We start from the raw sequence: 20,557 nt of genomic DNA on the forward strand, positions 1-20,557 counted from the left end.
TGTAAAATGACACCCATCTGGAACAACCCAGACATCCTAATAAACAAAAAGATGTTACACTTCCTAGCTTGACAAGCAGGGAGCGTAACACAATTAGAGCACCTAATTATTGATAGAAGATTTATAACACCCCAGGAACTACAAGATAAACATGGAATAAATCACTTCTTGGAATACCAGCAACTGAAATCTATAATTACTAAAAAAGTTAAATACAATGATAATGATTTAAAATTACCAGAACTAGTTACCTCTTTCTTTAAACTTTCAATGAATAAGATTTTCTCCAAAATATACAAACTCTTATGCAACCTAGATAATAACATTTCAATTCCAACAACCAAATGGGATGCAGACCTGAGTAGCAGCACAGATCAAAGCTTCTGGACAGAAATGTGTCTGAACACCTTTAAACTGACTAAAAGTCCAAACTTACAACTAATCCAATTCAAAACTCTCCATAGAATTTATTATACTGGTCAGAGGATGTTCAAGATGGGTCTCAGAAGCTCAGACATATGTGAGCACTGCGATGGTAACTTACCTGACAGTTACATGCATGCACTGTGGTTCTGCACACCTGTCCAGGCTCTCTGGCAACAGGTTTGTACTGATCTATCAGTCTGGCTTAATGTTTCTATCACAGCTTCACCGTCACTTTGTGTGCTTGGTGACATGAGTGCCATCGATATAGAAGGAGGATTAGTATCTGTAATCTTCATAACTCTTTGTATAGCAAAAAAAAACGATTTTGTTAAATTGGAAAAACAAGAAAAACATCAATGTTAATCAGTACAGGAATCTGCTTTTTGATCATATCAGTTTGGAAAAAACATCAGCTAAAAGTTCAAGTAACATGGAAAGAATCATAGATTGTATATAAGAATAACTGGACAGAGCAAGCCCCCCTACTTCCGTGTTCCATATAGGAAGTACCACTGGGTTGCAAAAAGGCTATAGTCCCATTGACTTACATTGAGAAACAGACAGTTATTTCTCAGTCATTTTATATGTCAGAATAATCATTCTTCCTCTGCTGCTTTCTGATTAACTTCTTTTTTCTAATCCTAATTTTTTTAAAGATTTTTTTTCCATTATCACAAGTTATTAGTTATAAATTGACCAATCAGATGGCTCAATAAGCGTTTGTGGGTCTGACGTCGAAGCCTGGGGGGTTTGATTGACAGATGACGGGTAGCCAATGGGAGCAGACTTCATCAATGCGGTCCGTGAAGACCTTTTAACACCTATGTAGCATTCAAGGGGGGTGAATATGAAGTATTCAATCCCAAAGTTGGTTGAAAAATATAAATTTTATTAAACTGGAAATTTAATAAAATTATCCTCGGGGTACCACCTTCGTAATGAAGGAAAATATTAATCATTAATGATTAGCCGCTACTTCTAATCAATAAAGTAATCAATTAATCAGTCTCTCAATTTTAGCGTGAGTGTCTTTACCCTGTGAAGTGACTTTGCCACAAAGAAGAAAACAATGATATCAAACAACGATGTCCTTTTGAATATTTATTGAATAACATGAGGTTAAACAAGCAGAAATAATGGACGTAAAAGCATGGAAAGCAATCAACATGTGTGAAACACAGAATATAACTTTAACTAATAACTAGAAATAGGTAAATGAGAAGAAAAGACACACAATATTGAGGGGAGGAATGCTAAGTGTGTGGATGCATTTAGTGAGTGTTGTGCATAAAAATAGGTGTCGTTACTGATCTGAGAATAAGCTATCCTTAAAAGGAGGAATTCAAAACGGGGCAAAGATGTTACTCTTGCAAAAATAGTTAATCTTTATTCTAACCACCAGCAGTTGACTGTATGAGCGAAGTTCGACTTCTCACCGAGCGGTCTGGAGGTCTGGGTCTGGTCGATCCGTCCAGGAAGGGTGGTTGATCCCAATACTGGCTGGATGCTTCAGGGGGGCCGTGGAGGCGAGATCTGCAGCCAGGTGTAGAAGGAAAGGGAACCTGCGGTTCTGCTGGTTCTGCTCTGTTCAGTCATTTAGCTGCTGGGGTGGTCGAACGATTTCTCTATTCCGTTTTGTGACCAAAAGTATGAGTTGCAACAATGGACAATGAAACTTATCGAATGGTCTAGCATTGAAAATCAGCTTAAAATTAAAAGCATCAAAAATTTAAAAAATGTTGGAATTAGTCTATGAAATAAACTGGAAAAAAAAAATGTTGAAAAGGAAGAAAGCGCGCGAAAAACACGATCTTAAGACTGGAAGAACTTAGAGGTAAAGAGGGCCAAAAATGGAAATCTTGGAAATCGTGTTTAATCTCTCCTCCTCTTGTGTGATGTTTCTCTTCTGTTCTGGCTTGGCTGTCCTCTGGCTTGCGCACCAGGGTTTTGAATATGAGAGGCTGGGCCAGAATCACCCAATCCGTGGGGATTTGAGGTGTTTTACGACTGGAGGTAATTTGCATGTCCCAATGAGCTCTGGCTATGCAAATATCAGGGGCGTAACTTTATTCTGGTCTCTGGATGTTTATTCTTAATGCTGAATTAACAACAAAAGGGGTTTCTATCAAACAAAGTTTGGACAACCCTATATGTGTATATGAATCCTATATGTGGCAAAATGAAACGTTTCCCAAAGTCCACATAAACACAGAAAATTAATTCTCCAAGCTTTGACGGTTACACATGATTATTTCATGGATTTTAACTTCAAAGTAGTTGTGAATCTTCTTCTGTTAGGAATAAAGGTTTGATTACACACATGTAATAACAGAGCATTTTTCTTGGACCTGTGAAGAGATGTTTTACATGTTAGATTCAATTAACAAAAGTCCTGTCTTTTAAAACGTGAGAAAAGTTATGAAGGTTCACGTGTTTCACACAAAGGACTTTGAGTGTCTTTCTCTTGCAGACTCTTCAGGGGGTCAACCTGCTGGAACAAAAGAACCTTTGAAGGTGACAGGTTGAAATTAACCAGAGTTTGGATGGCGAAATAGCCAGGGTTCTGGCCCGGTTATCAAGTGTTGAATGACTTAACATCCGAGTGGGAAATAGAGGTTTTAGACAACTTTATTGCCCCTCTGCTGGGAGAGGAACTCTGTTATCTTGAGAAGAGGCACTCCATATAAAAGTTGGGTGACCAAATGGTCAACACAGGTTATCACAGTTGTTTCCAAGGGTGGAATGCTACATCAAATCAAATCAAATCAATCTTTATTTATATAGCACTTTTCATATAAAAGAATAACACAAAGTGCTTTACAACAAAAGCAAAACAGTATAAATAATGTAAAAACAGGCACAAAAATTAAAATTAAAGCCCCCTTCCCCAGACCAGCCCACAATTCACCCATCCCTTTCTCCCACCCACTCCAAAACTGATAGAAATAGACTATAGGAAAACAGGCTGAGCACTTAAATTGGGTGTTTGAAACTAACAGTTGGGACCTCCCTCTCAATGAACAGCTGCAAAGCCAGCCAAACGCAGCATCCCAGACAGGGTCCTGCCTCACCACAACTAGGCGGTGATGCAGGTCCCCATCCAGAGCCACAACAGCTGAACAGCAGCTGACCCAGAGAGAGAGAGAGAGAGAGAGAGGTCCCAAACGAGGAAGCACCGAGTATGAAATGTAAGAATGAATTAAATTTTAAAATGAGAATAAAAAGTAAAAATAATGAGGAAATAAATAGTAAAACAATAAAAACAATGAAATTAAGATAAATTATTAATAAATTAGTGAGAATTTACAAAACATGATAAAATAGAAAAATAAATCTAATAAATAAAAATATATAAAAGTAGCAAAGTTAGCTAAAAGCCAGGCAAAAAAGATGGGTCTTGAGCCTTTTCTTAAAAACATCTATGCTCTCTGCGGCTCTCAGGTCCTCTGGCAGATCATTCCATAAACAAGGTCCATATTACTGGAAAGATGCCTCTCCATAAGTTTTGATTTTCACTGTTGGAATGACTAATAGACCAGTGCCAGAGGATCTTAGGGTCCGCGAGGGTTCAAATTTGACTAAAAGATCAGACAAATAAGAAGGCGCAAGACCATTAAGACATTTAAAAACCATTAAAAGTATCTTAAAATCAATCCTGAAGCTTATGGGGATTTTAAAATCGGGGTGATATGAGCCTGTTGCCTGGTCCTGGTGAGAACTCTTGCAGCCGAGTTCTGTAAAAGCTTAAGGTTCTTAATGTTTGTTTTTGGAAGACCAGCGAGTAGAGCATTACAATAATCAATTCTACTTGTTATAAAAGCATGCATCAGCATCTCCATATTACCAAGAGAGAGTAGTGGGCGGACTCTAGCCAAGTTTTTCAGATGGTAAAAACAGGTTTTTACCACATGTTTAATATGAGGGATAAAAGTTAGCTTTAAGCTGATCTTTGATATATGAAATCATGTCCCATAATTCAATCTCGTGGTTCTTGAGCGTGGTTGGGGTAACGTCATTTACCAAAGACACGGCCAGATTAAAAAGCGAACCAATAGAGAATTCTGCTGTGAGCAAGTCCTTAATGAAACGCTTCTGTCTGCGGTCTATACCACTCTGCTCTGACTGATTTACGATGAGCTTTTGCAGCTGAGTCAACAGGTGAGGGATGTCAGTCTCTGCGTGGGAGACGCCCTCCAAAGTCCAACCCATGGCAGCCCAAGACGCAAGTTGAGATGCTGCATCAGAACACAATCTAACAGAGGTCTTTTGGGTGTGCCAGTGACAATTTGTGATCAACAATCCTGTTTGCTTTTCCACCACACTTCCTGACTCTAGTCCTGTTTTAACAACCTTGATGAAGCTGACTCATTAGCAAGAGAATCAATTAGCCTAAAAGCCAAGTTCTGACCAAACAAAGAACCATGTTGGTTGTTATCAAAGAGCTATTCATTCATTTGCTATGTGAAACACAAGAAGAAATTTAGTTGGTTAGTCAGCGTAATTAGTAAAACTGTGATCACAAAGAGAGCAGTCTGTCAACAGGTGTGGTACCTACAGGTTTCAAACATGCTGTTGTTAAACCTCTGATCAAAAGACCAAACCTTGACAACTCTGTTTTAGCCAACTTCAGGCCCATCTCTAGCCTCAGGTTTCTCTCAAAAATTCTTGAGAAAGTGGTGTACCTACAGTTGCAATCTTTCCTGAATAAAAGCCGTGTCCTGGAAAGGTTTCAATCCGGCTTTAAAACTATTCACAGCACAGAATCTGCGCTGCTAAGGGTTTTTAATGACATCTTCCGGGCAACTGATGATGGAAACTTTGTTGTCCTTCTGCTGGACTTCTCTGCAGCTTTTAACACTATGGAACACAATATCCTATTGTCCGGGTTGAAAGGTTTGGCCGGAATCTGTGGTACCGCACTTGACTGGCTTACATCTTCCTTAACCGACAGGACTGTCTGTGTGAGCATGTCTGGATCCTACTCCTCAACTGTTCCACTGTTGTTTGGGGTTCCACAGGGCTCTATTCTAGGACCACTTTTATTCTCCTTGTACCTCCTTCCTCTGGGCGCCATCCTGAGAAAACACGGAGTCTCCTTTCACTGTTACGCTGATGACAGTCAGATTCATCTACCAATAAAGAAAGGAGGCCCCAGTACAACACTACTGTCTTGTCTCCAAGTTATTAAAGACTGGATGGCCCTCAGCTTTTTAAGTTTTAATGACAAGAAAACAGACGTGATGGTGTTTGGTCCTAGCAGCTCCTGTGACCCCTCCTCAGTGGAGCTAGGTCCTTTGACTCCTCATCTCAGACAGTCCGTGTCAAATCTGGGTTTTAAGATGGACAGTGATTTTAAACTTGACGGTCAAGTCAGCTCAGTGGTAAAATCCAGCTTCTTTTATCTGAGGCAGCTGGTGAAGGTGAAACCCTTTTTATCTAAACGTAATTTTGAGACAGTAAGATTATTTTTTTTGTTTTTAAATCTTTAAACAACTGTGCACCGCCGTACCTCTCTGATCTTCTCTGTCCCTACACCCCGACCCGGAGCCTCAGGTCAGCTGATCAGCTTCTCCTGGAGGTACCGAGGTCCAAGAAGAAGCTCAGGGGGGAACTAGCGTTTTCATTCTGTACACCGAAGCTGTAGAACGCTTTACCACTGAGCATTCGGCAGGCGTCCTCACTGTCCATTTTTAAAACACTTCTTAAAACCCATTTTTACCGCCAGGCATTTGAAACTCTGCTCTGCTGGTGTGTTTTATTGTTCTACTGTTTTATCTACATTTTTATCTGGTGTTTTTATGCTTTAAAGTAACTTATTTATACTTTTTATTCTTAAAATCTGCTTTAAAATCTGGTTATAAATAAAACTTAAACTTAACAAAATCTGCACACACCGATTTTACCTATGAAGCTAGATATTGTACTCCTATGGGTGCTATGGATGAACACGCAAGTTGTACAATCTGGCTCTAAGGTATTTAAGGTGGTGATCAGTTGTCTGTGAACTGGTACACTCGGAGCCTTCTGTGGTTTAGTTTGATTGGGTTTGGTTGAACCCAACAAGTCCCACAGGGTTTTTGTGCAGCTTAAGCTGGTTGCGGTTGGGTTTCTTTGATGGAACCCAATTTGGATCATTTTTGGTTCTGGGGGTAAAAGACATGGTGGAACTAGATCCATCCAAACTATGGTTTTGTGCACCTTCAATGATGGTTCTGTTGGCCAGGGTGACCTGCTGTTTGCAACCTGTGTACCCCCCTTTTCTTCTCTGAAAGGTGGATGGGTCGGCTGAAATGGGTCTGACCTAAAAGGTGGTTTTGTCTCTGTTTTAACAGACCTGAGCTCTTTTTCATTTTCCTGCTGCAACTCGTTTGCATCCTCTTTAGCACAGTGAAGTGCTATTTGAGACACCTTGTGGTTTTCTCTAGCCTCAGTAAGCTGAAGATGCATTGTTGTCAGGTCTTGCTGACCAGCCTGGACCTGGGATTCCAAGTCCTTTATCTCCATCTTCAGTTGACCGTTTTCACTTGTCTGTTCAGTCAACACATTGACACAAACCTCAGATTCATCTGCTCGTCTTTGGGCGATTTCAAGCTGGTGCTGCAAAAATGTATTCTCCCTCTGTGTGTGAGCGTGTGTCAAGTTATCTCAACACTGTGTTCAACAAAACGTGAGCACTTTCAAGTCGAGCTGAGAGCAAAACAGCTAGGCTGCCAAGTGTTTTGTTCAATGCCTAGTCTTTTGGTGGATTGATTGTGATTTCATCCACCAGGTCATAAGCTTGATTTTAAGTTCAGAGGCACCAAGGTTTTGAACCTGACCTTGAAATCCTGGGACAATTGTTTTGGTTATTTCTGTCAAAACCGTTTCCAAGTCATCAAAAAGATCCTCCTGGTTAGAAGCCTTAGAAGAAGCGGTGTCAGCCATGCTTAGGTCAGTTGGCTTGGATAATGAGGAACCGAAGCTGGAAGGTTTTCAACAGCTTTGTGGATAACCTCACTTAGCCAGAACTAACACTTTAGCTTAGCTCTCCAATTACCACGCTCAGGTAATGGTTTTGACACAAGGCTTTGCAGCACAAGAATGAATGGCTCAATTACACAATCAAATGGTTTCACAGGGAAACTAATTTTCACCTAACTGTCCTTTGTTAGCGAATAACATAGCTTCCAGGAAGATCAAAGTGTGATTAGCCAAAGTAGTGGTTATCAGGATTAACTCAAAGGTATTTTTACCTTGGCTAGTAGCAATATCTATTAGCATTAGCTCGTGGCATTAGCTGTTAGCCTTAGCTGGTAGCATTAGCCTTTAGCATTAGCTCTTAGCTTTTAGCATTAGCTGTTAGCGGTAGCTATGGGCATTAGCTGGGACACCTAGCTTAACCACTTTTGGTAAATGGCTAATGCAATGTCCACTTCAAACCACTAGGGGGAGTCAATGAGCCATTGACTGAATCAATCCTTCACAATCACAGACAATTATTTACAAAGACTATAAAAAACAAAGTCTACTAAATGGTGATTACATATAGGGCTATATATATAAACCACACAATAAAACAGCTTTTAGTTAACACCCAAATATCAGTACACAAGTCTCCTCTAGGGGTTGGTACGCCTATGAGTATTAATCTCAGCATGCGAACAATTCTTCGGATTGTTTTCAGGTAACTCAGTCTAACTGTCATTAATTCTCAGTGTAGCTCTTGAAGCAGACACTTTTGTGAGGACAATGAATGACAGGCTGGGGTAGCACACCTGTGAGATCAGGTGATCCCAGTCACATTAACTATACCTGTGTTCTAACAAAATACTCTAAAACAATTCACAGAACACAGATCTCTATCAGTTACCACGTTTGATCTCCCAGAGAATGAGGACGCAAAAGGAAGTTTACAGAGGGACTGTGCCTGGCCAAAGTGACCATCAGTGTTCAAACCCCCTTCTAGATGATGCAGTCTCCACAGCACTGCACTCTGTGCTCTCACACCTGGACAATAACAACACCTATGCTCGTTTGCTGTTTGTTGACTTCAGCTCAGCATTTAATACTGTCATCCCCTCTAAGCTGATCTCCAAACTTGGAGCCCTGGGCACAAACACCACCCTCTGCAACTGGATTATGGACTTTCTGACCAACAGACCACAACACGTGAGGTCAGGCCACATCTGCTCCACTACTGTCACACTCAACACCGGTGTGCCACAGGGCTGTGTGCTGAGCCCCTTTCTGTACTCCCTCTTCACACACGACTGCAGGCCGGTGCATGGATCCAACTCCATCATCAAGTTTGCAGACGACACCACCGTGATTGGTCTCATCACGAACAACGATGAGACCGCCTACAGAGAAGAGGTACAGCACCTGACCACATGGTGCGCCGACAATAACCTGCTCCTCAACACCAGCAAGACCAAGGAGCTCATTGTGGACTTCAGGAAGGAGAAAAGAGGCATGCATGACTCCATTCACATGGACGGAATGGCTGTCGAGCGTGTCTCCAGCTTTAAGTTCCTGGGGACCCACATCTCAGAGGACCTGTCCTGGACCACCAACACCTCCAGCCTAATCAAAAAGGCTCACCAGCGCCTCTTTTTCCTGAGGACACTGAAGAAGAACCACCTGTCTTCAGCCATCCTGGTGAACTTCTACCACTGTGTGGTAGAGAGCATCCTAACAAACTGTGTAACTTTGGTACGGAAGCTGCTCTGCTGCAGAGCGCAAACACCTGCAGCGCGTGGTGAAATCGGCCCAGCGCATCACAGGAACTCCTCTCCCTGCCATTGAGGACATCCAGAAGAAGCGGTGTCTGCGTCGGGCCCGCAGCATTCTGAAAGACTCCTCCCACCCAGCACATGGATTATTTTCCCTCCTGCCCTCAGGCAGGCGCTTCAGAAGCCTACGGACAAGGACCAGCAGACTGAGGAACAGCTTTTTCCCCAGAGCTGTGACTCTCCTGAACTCTGTTCCCGGTGGCCCCTGCTGACCCCCCCACTCACCAACTCACAGACATCTGGTACTAACTTACACTTTCATCTCCGGCACTATTGATCTACGTTGCACATACTACATCCTGCTTGCACAGTTTAACTTCCAAACAATACTATTTTGCTTTTTTTGCACTGTAAATTGACATTGTCATCCGTTTTGTATAGCCTTATTTATTTAACATCATATATCTCTCTTTTGTAAAGTATATTCCCTAGTCTCTGTTTATAGTCTTCTCCCTCTTTTATCTTAAACGAATCATTCATCTGTATAATATGTTCAAAGTACCTCAGTCATTATGTATATCTTGCTCAGTTTTCTTTTTTTAGTGATCTGTAAATACTTCCCATATACTGTATAATAACCTGTACCATAGTTATTTATAATAATATTTATACCACTTGCTCTTACTGCCTATTGCACTTCTGGTTGGATGCCAAACTGCATTTCGTTGCCTTGTACTTGCACATGTGTAATGACAATAAAGTTGAATCTAATCTAATCTAATCTAGAGAGGAGATTGGATTCACTGATAAGATACAGGCCTGCAGCAGATCCCTTTGTGATTCCAATTGACAAGACAAACTCTGGAGCCAAAATGTCAATTTTGACACGGAGGGTCCTTTAAGCAATCTTCATTATGTGACAACTTGGGAATGGGCATTTGTAGCCAATACACTCAAAACCAAAGCAAAGACGATGATACCAGAATTTTATTTACCTTTATTTAAAGAAATTACTTCAAAGACCAAGGCTAAGAGTGTGATTACAAATGTAAATTAAACGTTTGCAACAAAATGATCTTCACATTGTTTCAGACAGAAACTTCAGCAGGTGAATCCACTCAACACAATGCACTTCAGACTTCTCCCACTACATTTTTTTCTTTCAGTTCAGGAGAAGCTCTCTAGAATTGGATTCAACATAAAAAAGCCAAGATTACACTGATTGGAATCATCCAGAAAGATTTGCCGGGTAATATAAATCACATCCTTTTGTTTTCAACCTAAGAATTCTTCTGGGGTATCTTGATGGTCACCTAAAAGAAAGCATAGTTTGATTATCATTTTTCATCAATCAGTAAGTCTTAAAACTGAATGCTTATTTTCCATATCGGAAGGACTATAATGTTTTTTTAATGAAAGGTTTTGTATCAATATTCTAGATCTATACTTGTTTCTTCTACTGTAGTGGATGAAATTAGAATATGGTTCCATGCTGATTTTGTAGGTTTGCCCACCAAAAAAGACACAGACAGTCTGTCATCTCAGCAGTAGGTTCATTTAAACAGTGAGATATATATATAAAAAAAAAACCTCAAGACCAGTCCAATGACTTTTTGGGTGCGTATGTTTTTAACATGTTCTTATAAGATTTTTCAAATGATGGAAGATATTTATAAAGAGAGTTTAGATTAAAACAGTATTTCTTTATTGAAATCATCAGGAATCGGGAGGAGATAAAAAAGAAATGCTGCTTGAAAAAGCTTGTAGCAGTTAACTTGGTGCTACAAGTCCCAAGCTCCCTGCTCTGCTCCATTCTGATCATCCACTTAACGATAAATAGATCCATTAGCTTCTTTGTTTTCCTGGTCTGAGCTGGAATCTGGATCAGAACGAACGACTGGATATTGATCATAATTTTTGATGCTGATCTTAGGTTGGTGTTGTGAGGGGCTGTAAACTAGTGGAAGAGAGAACAAATAAGGTGTTGATGGGAAATGAGTGCAGGCTTACTCTGCACCATCAGTCCTACCCACAACTTGGAGGCAAATTTCTGATGAACTCCTACCACTCTGCAGAAACTATGTCCTGGAAAATGATAGGTTTTTGATTTTGGCTATAGCTGGTATAATTATAATTCAAATACCACAATAAGGTAATAATACAGAAGATTGTCAGAGTGAGACTTTAAAAAATATTTGATCCCTGAGTAACAAGTAAGAGTTCAGGTTCTCTTAGACCGTCTTAATGAAATGAACTGAAGACACCAGTTTGGACTGATCACCTGCAGAAAAGACACCTGTCAACAGAATCATCCGTCAGTCAGACTCCAAACTCTCCAACATGGAAAGACTAAAAAGCTTTCAGTGGATTGAAGGGAGAAGATTGCAGATCTGCACAAGACTGGAATGGACTACAAAACCATCAGCAACAAGCTGGGGGTTAAAGGTCACGACTGTTGGTGGAATTGTGCCAAAATTTAAGAACATGACCATCCATCCACTTATAGGTCTGGAGCTCCAAACCAGATCTGACCTGATGGGGTTTCCATGATCATGAGAACAGAGAGAAATCATCCTAAAACAACACGGCAGGAGTTAATCAAAGCAGTTGGAACCACAGTCACAAAGACCACCATTGGTAATACTTTACACCTTGGACACCCCTGGTGCTGTGATCAGAAGAGACCAAATTGGAGCTCTTTGGCATCATCTGTTTAGAGAAATGCAACACCACCATACCCTCTGTCAAGGTGGAAACGCTATGCTTTGGGGTATTTTTTCTGCACATGGCTACTTCCCTGTGCCAGTGGAGGATGGATGGAGGCACGTTGCGTCAAATCCTGAGTGAGAATCTCCTGCCCTCCATCAGGAGGCTTAGAACAGGCCATGAATGGGTCTTCCAACAGGATTAGGACCCAAAGCATACAGTCAAGGCAAGCAATGAATGGGGGAAGAAGAAGCAGATCAAACTCATGGAGTGGTCCAGCCAGTCTCTGCACCTCAGTCCCATAGAAAACCTATGGAGAGAGCTGAAGCTCCAAATCTGATGATTTAGAAGTCATTTGTAAAGAAGAATGGAGCTGAATTCCTGATATGTGCAGAAACCTGAACAACTAGAACAAACCTCTGACCTCTGTGCTGATAATGGAGGTTTTGCCACCAAATACTGAGTCTTTCTGGCAAAAGGTTTCTGTAATAAATGCAAATTAAGGTATATAAAGTCCTAAAAGTGGATTTCTTGATTTTCTTTCTTTCACTTTTCAAATGAACCTTCCATTGTGATGATAGACTGTCAGTTTCTTTTGAAGTGGGCAAACCTACAGAATCAGCAAAGGATCAAATACTTATTTCCTTCCCTGTCATCTTAAGGCCAAAAGGTCAAACTGAATTGCATAGCAGACATGAAGAAAATAAAAACTCTTGAAATAAAGGCAGAATCCGAATTGCTTCCCTACCCCGTTAGCTGCACCCTATTGCTCCGATTGTAGGGGCAGTTGAGGCTGTAGGGTGTCCAAAAGTTGTTTTTTATGTTCCCGATCCAACTATATGTATTCTGTTGTAAAATTGTTTCCAGTAATCTTAATTCTGATTGTGCTGTTTTCAAAATAACCTTGTGTCATCTTTAAGACATATTTTCTGCAGAGCAGCAGGTGCTTATCAGAAATAGCTTTTGGGTTGTTTGCAGGACTGTTGCTGCAATTGTTAGCCTAGCTAATTTCCCAGGATGTTTTTGTTTTAACTCTACCGCTAGTGACAAGCCCCAAGCTAACATTAGTGTAGCCAAAAAAAAAAAAAAACATATCTAAGCTATCCAGAGGCACAGTTGAGAGCCAGATACCAGCTCAGACGAGGAAAATGAAAATATCCATGGATCTATTTGTACGTAAGTAGAGAAGTTAGATTTGGAGCAAACAGAGACTTTGGCCAGCCCGCAGCAGTAGCTGCGTCAGAAGACTGAGGTTTTTCAAGCATCGGGTGTTTTCCTATGGAGCTAATTTGGCCAATATTGTTTGGTGTTTGGCTAAAAAAAAAAGTTAAATGTCAATAAACTTTTTGTTATTATAAACTAAACTTAATTATTTTCAGCTTCAAATGTTCTGTTTTTTTACTTTTCAAAAAACATTTCAAAATTTCAATTTCAAAGCTTTTTTTTTTTGTTTCAAATCTTTTTTTGTCTTTCAATCCTCTTTCATTTTGGAATCTGACATTTTCAGTTTCAAAACTTTTGGCCCTGTCGTGGTGCGTTGGGGCAGGGCTAACGCGAGGGACCAATCAAAACAGATGAGGGTGGTAACTTCAGTCCCGGTGCATTCACTGATTCTGTGAACTGTGATAATTACGGTCAGAAAATGTCTGTTTAGTCTGTACTATCATAGTCTGAAGTTGTCCATAGACGGCTGTAAAAAGCAGAGTTCTATCACGTATAAACCGCATGTCCAAAACTCTGTTCTAGCCTGTTCAAAAGCTGTCTGCTTTTTACAGCCGTCTATGGACAACTTCAGACTATGATAGTACAGACCAAACAGACATTTTCTGACCGTAATTATCACAGTTCTCAGAGTCGGTGAATGCACCGGGACTGAAGTTACCATCCTCATCTGTTTTGATTGGTCCCTCGCGTTAGCCCCGCCCCAACGCACCGCAACGGGGCCAAAAGTTTTGAGATTTGAAAAAAAGAAGCTGAAAATAATTATGTTTATTTTAGAATAGGAAAAAGTTTTGGACATTTTACATTTTTTTGGCCAAGCGCCAATATTTAAAAAAAATGTTTTATTTGGGTTTCAAATATTTAGGATGATACTTTATAGATACTTTATAAATGAGCAGAGTAAAGTGTTTGTGATAAGTGAATACCGTTTTAACTTCCGTGTAGTTTTCCAGGCCGTACTGCCCGAGTTCTCTGCCAACACCAGAAGCTTTGTAACCCCCGAATGGAGCTTGAGCTCCAAACACATCATAGCAGTTGATCCTGCAGATAAACAGAAACACCGGCCTCAACAACAGCTTTCACCTGAGACAACAGTCAGCTGACTGTCTCCCCACTTCATCGTGCAGAACTAAGGAGAAATTAAGATTTGACAGCAGATCAGATCAGACTTTTCCTTTTTGTTCTGGAGTTTCTTTCTGCCTCAGCTTCGATCCTTCTTCTGTTGGATGTGTAAAACAAGCTTGGTCGTCAATTTTCTTTACAAATCTCAAACCTTGTTTTCAGACTACAACTGACACATTGTAATGAATGAGGAACCTACAGGTCTTCAGTGTTATTTCAACTATAATGCACCCAACAGCTGAGACTTGACCTTCACTTCATCCTTTAGAAAAAAATCATTACCAAACTGTGCCGGCACGAAGTCCACTAGACACATAGTTGGCTTTGTCGATATCTTTTGTGAAGACGGCAGCTGCAAGGCCGTACTTGCTGTCATTGGCTCTTGTTAGAACCTCTTCCAATGTTGTGAACTTGAAAATCTGCATCACTGGACCAAAAATCTGGAAGACATGTCATCAATAGATTCAATTAAATGTAAGAACTGGTCCTGAGGTTTATTTGTCAAGTACTTTGTACCATATAAAGTACTTTGAACCACTGATAGTAATCTGATTTTTGTGTTTGTTAGTGTTATATATAAATAAGAAATCAAAGTGTTTCACAATACAACAGAGCAAATAGTAAGTAATTGATTAAGAAACATAAAAACCACAAAAAATAAGAGTGTATGCAAAATGAAACTAGTCAAAGTCTGAATGAGTGTGCTGCTTTATTCAGTTATTAAGATTTTCTAGACCAGGTGTCACCAACACGGTGCCTGTGGGCACCAGTTTGGTGACACCTGGTTGGTTCCCCCAAGAACCACACAAGGTGCTCACAGGTCTCTCCTAAAAATAGCACAATTCACTTGTGAGCTGTGTCTAAAATAACATTTTATTCTGCTGCTAAATTTTTTAAATTACACTATAATTTACCTAGATTTAAAAATAAAAACATCTTAAAAATATGTTCATGATACCGTTTTAGTTTTTTTGACTGGTATGTGACAGTGTTGAATAAACCCAATTGGGTTTCTATGACACACCATCACAGGATTTTATTTTTCTGTATATATGTAGGAAAATATTTTTATATTTATTAAGTATTTGATTTTGAAAGAGACACCTTTATTCAAGTTTCGAGACTGCACCCCCACATATGTTGTTGCTGCCGTGTGCGTTCATTAGCTAAACCCCACACATAGATACGGATGCTTACTCAGAAATTCTAAAACCATGTTTCCCTTCAACTTCAATTAAAAGTTTACTGGGAACTTGATTCTCCGTGCCCTTCTCTCTGTCAAAAGAAGCTATTAGACCAGCATTCCCTCTAGAGTGTTCAAACTCTTTTTACATGGTCCTTCGAGCCGGGTCTATAACTTTCTGGAGACTAAATGGAGTCAGAACAACCATCTGCAGATTCAGCAGTGCGTCCAAGACTCCAGCAGGAGAGACAGTCGCCAGCATATCTTCAAATTTTACCCAAGAGAGCTGGAGAACCTGCAGCAACAGCTTCCACTCATGGAGTCACCGACCCAGAGCAGCTCTCACTGCCACCACATGGGGAAACAAGGTCAAGCAAATCCTCTGTGTCTTCCCGTCGCAGCAAACCGAATTCTCAGAACAGCGCTGTCATAACGACTCCGAGATCCAGTAGAGGAAGTCTCTCTGGACTACAGACAGCCATGTTGGAGGAGCAGGTAAAGCGCATGGAGCTAGCAGAGCAGCAGAGGCAGACTGAGGAAGAGGTGCTCGTGGATAAACAGTGTAACCTTCTCGAAAAAGCAGTAAGAGATGCTTTCAATGAGAAGGAGGAGCTTCTCAGAGTACAAGAACAGCAAAGACGTGTGCTGAAAGAGGAGAAAGCAGAGTTGGTTTACAAGAGAGAAGAAGCTATAACCAGGAATCAAAATTTGCAACAGAAATTAAAGGTAAAGGAGATGGAACTGGCTTAAGATGCTCTGATCATTCCTGAAGGAAGTAAAAACCACCTTCTTCCAGACCTCTCAATGGTAATGAGTACAACCCAAGGTCCTCAACTAAAGAGCAGTCTCCACTAGGGATGTAACCATTCAGTCAAGCCCCGAGCTCTTTCAGTTTTAAAGTCACAATTTCGATTTTTTTCTTTTTTGTTTCAACACAACGAATTAAAGGTATTTAAGGCCAAGTACGTCTTCTTTTTGCCCCTTACATCAAACTGTCTGTTTTCCAAGTATACATAATTCAGAAATGATCACAAATCCTCAAATCGATTTTTTAATTTTTAATTTTCTGCATCGATGAACATCTTGACAAGTTTTTTTCTTTTTTTTTTTTTTTACAGATTCTCAAAGAATCGTTACATCCTTAATTAAGAGCCAAAGAAAACTAAAGGATCACATATCCTATGTGTTTTATAACACATAGAACCATGCCAAGACTACTCCTCCAGAGCCTGAGCGCACCACAAAGTTTCCCAAGGCTAAAGCTCATCTGAAGCCATACTGCCCATATCAAGGAACCTTACCGTAGCCTGTGCCCCAAACTCAAAGTACTCAGTCAAGCAGAAATCTCCATGTGGATAAAAGACCGAGGCTGTTGGAGGTGTTGTAGGAACCATACACATGTACTCTGAAGAAGTGTGCAAAGAACAACACCATACTTTGTTTCACGAAGTGTGTCACCAGGAAGCAAAGAAAGTGCTAATGTTTTCCGTTTCTCCCAGTAACATCTATATTAAGAATGTAAGCATTCTTTGGGAGTCGATTAAAAAAAACAATTCAACCTCGTCAACATGTTAATCGATGCGGAAAATTTAAAAAAATCGATTTGACAGCTTTCCATGCAGACGGACCTATGAGTGTGTGGGTGTGTGTGTATGGGGTGGGGAGGGGGGGGGGGGGTTGTGCTTACACACCGGCCGCGCAATCAAGTGGACCCTCTCAACGAAAAGTCAATGCAGACACGCACACACTTGAATTCTTGGCCTCCGCGCACGGAGCGAGTGTTGCTACACAAGTTTTTAAGTTGGGTCGTGAGCTCTATGCACAAATTGGGCACGCACTGAGAGTGCGCTGAGTGTTCAACACCGTTCAAGGTGCTTACACTCCGGCTGCGTGTGGAGCATTCAAAGGACGCGCTCTACGTGGGTTTTTCTTTGCCATCGAGGCGCCCCACTGTTCCATCGTCCTCGTCTGCCTTGGTTAGAGAGGTACAGCCCCACCGTCGTCTGGTCAGAGAGCAGTCTGTCATTCACATCCGTTCACTGCCAACAACACTGCCTCCAGACTGCAGGAAGGCCTGAGGACTGTGCTCCTTCACAGCCAACACCCTCGCAGAGATCAGAGCGACAGGGGAGGTGGAGGGGTGCCGGTTCAAAACAGGAACTGCTGGAGGCCTTTAACAAGCAGCATGCCACACAGCTTCCTCCTCACCACTCTTACGACTAGACCATTGACCTCTAGGTGTTCTCACTATCTCAGCCTGATTAAGAAGTCATGCAGGCGTACGTCCAGGGGAGTCGGTCCCTGCAGTTCTGGAGCAGTTTTACACAGCCCACTTCTTCACAAAGCTGGACCTGAGGATCGTCTACGACCTCATCCGCATCCGCCTTTTCAACCACTGCGGGACATTGTGAGTACCTGCTCATGCCTTTGGGCCTCTGCAATGCCCCCTCAGTGTTCCAGGCTTTTGATAATGACGTGTTCCAGAATATGCTGCAACACTTTAGTTGTTGTATACATCAAAGACATCCAGCTATACTCTGACTCTGCAACTTTACATTTTCACTGCAACTTTGACCAATTTACTGCGACAGCAGTCATGAGTGATGACGCAGCTTTGTGACGTTTTCCCTTCAGACTTCTGTCTGGGAGCCAAGCTCTTTATTATTAACTCTCTTAAGCTCTCTGTCTTTTTTGTCTGCAAGCTGTGTGTGAACGGTCATTACAGATGTGTGTGCACTGAGCGAGTGTGTGAAGGTGCTTACACACCAGCTGCGTGTGGTGCGTTCAAGAACGCTCTCTACGTGGTTTTATGTTTTTCTTCTAAGTGTCTAAGTTTTCCTTCTGTCCCCTTTTCATTTTTTGTTTCTGTCGTGTTTGAGTTTACAACTCCAGGTAGTATAGCATATTTTTCTTTATTTGAATAAAAATGAGAAAAAAACTAATTGAACGTGCACTCAGCAGGCAGTATCGAACACATTCCAGACAGTGGCAGTCAGAGGAATTCTGGTTTGCGCGTTTGCATTGACTTTTCATTATGGATGTAACGATTCTTCGAGGAATTCGCTCAAAAAAAAAAAAAACGGTTCAAACTCGTCAACATGTCCATCTGTGCAGAAAAATAAAAAATGGGTTGGTCTCTGCCTGTACCTAAATTTATAAAAATGCAAAGCAGATCTCATTTCTTCATGCAGGCTCACTGTGAGTGTGTGTTCGCCTGTGCGTTCGCTGGCTTCGTTTGTTCCTCTGCATCCAGACTCCTTCCCGGCCCGGGAGCTGTGCTCTTTTCCAACTCTTTAGCTCTCTCTGCAAGCTGCACACAAATGGTCTTTTGCCCTGGGTTCAATCCTCGGGGTGTCCACTGATCCCCACCCAGATTGGGTCCTTAGCCAAGACCCTTGAATCTGCTGCCTAACTGGGTCCCTGTGCCCCTTAAGTACAGGGTTGTGTCAGGAAGGGCATCCGGCGTAAAAACACTGATGCGAAACAGTGGGTGCTGTTTCGCTGTGGTGACCCCGAAAGGGATAAGACGAAAGAAGAAGTTTATTTGTATTGAATCCTACTAGTAGGAAAACAGACAGGTTGATGTAAGGGGTAGAAAGAAAACATACCTTAAAATACCTTTAATTCATTGTGCTAAGAAAGAAAAAAAAAGAGAAAATCAAAATTGTGACTTTAAAATTGAATCAAATGGAATCGTGGCTTGGCTGAATCATTACATCCCTATTGTTAGGATATTGTATATTTAATTTTACTGTACTTGAATTAATTTTGAAGTTTTGTTGTCTTTTGCTCTGTATTTGGTTGGCTCAAGAACAGTGTGAAAGAAATTGTTTTATTCTTATTGTTGTTTAAATCAACTATTACACTGTGCTTCTTCGTTTGAATGTTGTAACTTCCCACTTGTGCTTTCAATATAAGGAGCGAGGCAAGAACCAGTCCTTGGAGGAAAGGGATGATGCCACAATCTTCCATCATACTTGTTCCTTCCTTATGCACAAGTAACTTTAGTTGTTGGTTTGGTCATTTTTCTGAGTTCTTTTTCTCTCTAGTGTCGAGGTGAATTTTCCTGACAGAGAAACTGATTTGGATCCGTCTTTTGGTGTATGACTATAAAGAACCATTAATTGGTTATTATACGCTGGAGCCTAATGGGGTGCTTTGGACTGACTTGGATTATGCCGTCTACAATGAATGCAGCTTGATTTGAGGTCTTAGCCTCTCTGTGTAGCACCTTGAGACCACCTTGGTTGTGAACTGGTGCTTTAAAAAATGTAAAAAATGTTAATTGTTCTTGGAATGAATAAAGGTCCTAGTCAGATAAACAGTGTTCACAATAAAACATTTAAAGCTTTTTCCCCAAAATTGTGATACCACACCTCCTCTCTGGCAATGGTCATGTTATCCTGAACATCTCCAAATACTGTGGGCTGGATAAAGTATCCTCTGTCTGCTGCCACTCCTCCTCCACACATCAGCTTGGCTCCTTCTCTTTTCCCACTGCTGATGTAGCCCAGGATCTTGTTGAACTGTTCCTGATCGACCTGAAGCATTTCAAGAGTAAGAAACGTCACATCTCAGAGCGGATTTTAGCTTGATGCTGGAGGTGGATTACCTGAGGTCCCTGCTCAGTCTTCATGTCAAAAGGGTCTCCCACCACTCTTCTTTTAGCACGCTCAACGCTGCGCTCAACAAACTCATCATAAATGTCAGCTTGAACATAAGTGCGAGAGCCAGCACAGCAACACTGGCCTTGGTTGAAGAACAGAGCGAAGTGGGACTGCTCCACAGCATCTTCCACTGCGGGAAGACATGAGAAAACGTATCATGAAAATGACAGAGACCTTCAGTATCAATGGTCACCTTCTAAACACACAATGGATATGGTAAACAGCATTTCACTTTGAAAATTTACAGGATAGGGAGACAATTGTGCTGTGTTGATAGACACACCTCCGTTTTCGTATAATGGTCTGACTGTGTTTGGTGTGGTTTACTTATTTTTGGACAAAACCAACAAAAAAAAAAACATTTTCAACAGATCGTAGTTCAAAAATCAGCAAGTCATTCCAAGTTGATCTTTCAAACAGCCGTGAACAATGACATGGACGAGCAGCTCCATCTGATCCGAGCACCTTCAGGTTGGTGGTAGACCAGGGGTCTCAAACTCGCGGCCCGCGGGCCATCTGCG

The 20,557-nt window shown here is 41.2% G+C and overlaps 1 protein-coding gene across 1 annotated transcript in view; it reads right to left on the reverse strand.

Annotated features, from left to right (window-relative positions):
* Positions 1 to 10,106: 10,106 nt before the first annotated feature.
* Positions 10,107 to 20,557, reverse strand: part of LOC112151135 (aldehyde dehydrogenase, mitochondrial) — a 39,467-nt gene continuing 29,016 nt past the window's right edge. Inside the window, exons 9-13 of the mRNA XM_024279835.2 lie at positions 19,982 to 20,166; positions 19,746 to 19,910; positions 14,469 to 14,626; positions 13,991 to 14,105; positions 10,107 to 10,450 (exon numbers count right to left, since the gene is read on the reverse strand). Coding sequence (XP_024135603.1) covers positions 10,418 to 10,450; positions 13,991 to 14,105; positions 14,469 to 14,626; positions 19,746 to 19,910; positions 19,982 to 20,166 — 656 coding nt within the window. The 3' untranslated portion in view covers positions 10,107 to 10,417. The remainder of the gene's footprint in view (positions 10,451 to 13,990; positions 14,106 to 14,468; positions 14,627 to 19,745; positions 19,911 to 19,981; positions 20,167 to 20,557) is intronic.

Source organism: Oryzias melastigma, linkage group LG17 (genome assembly GCF_002922805.2).
Source record: "Oryzias melastigma strain HK-1 linkage group LG17, ASM292280v2, whole genome shotgun sequence".
NCBI lineage: Eukaryota > Metazoa > Chordata > Actinopteri > Beloniformes > Adrianichthyidae > Oryzias > Oryzias melastigma.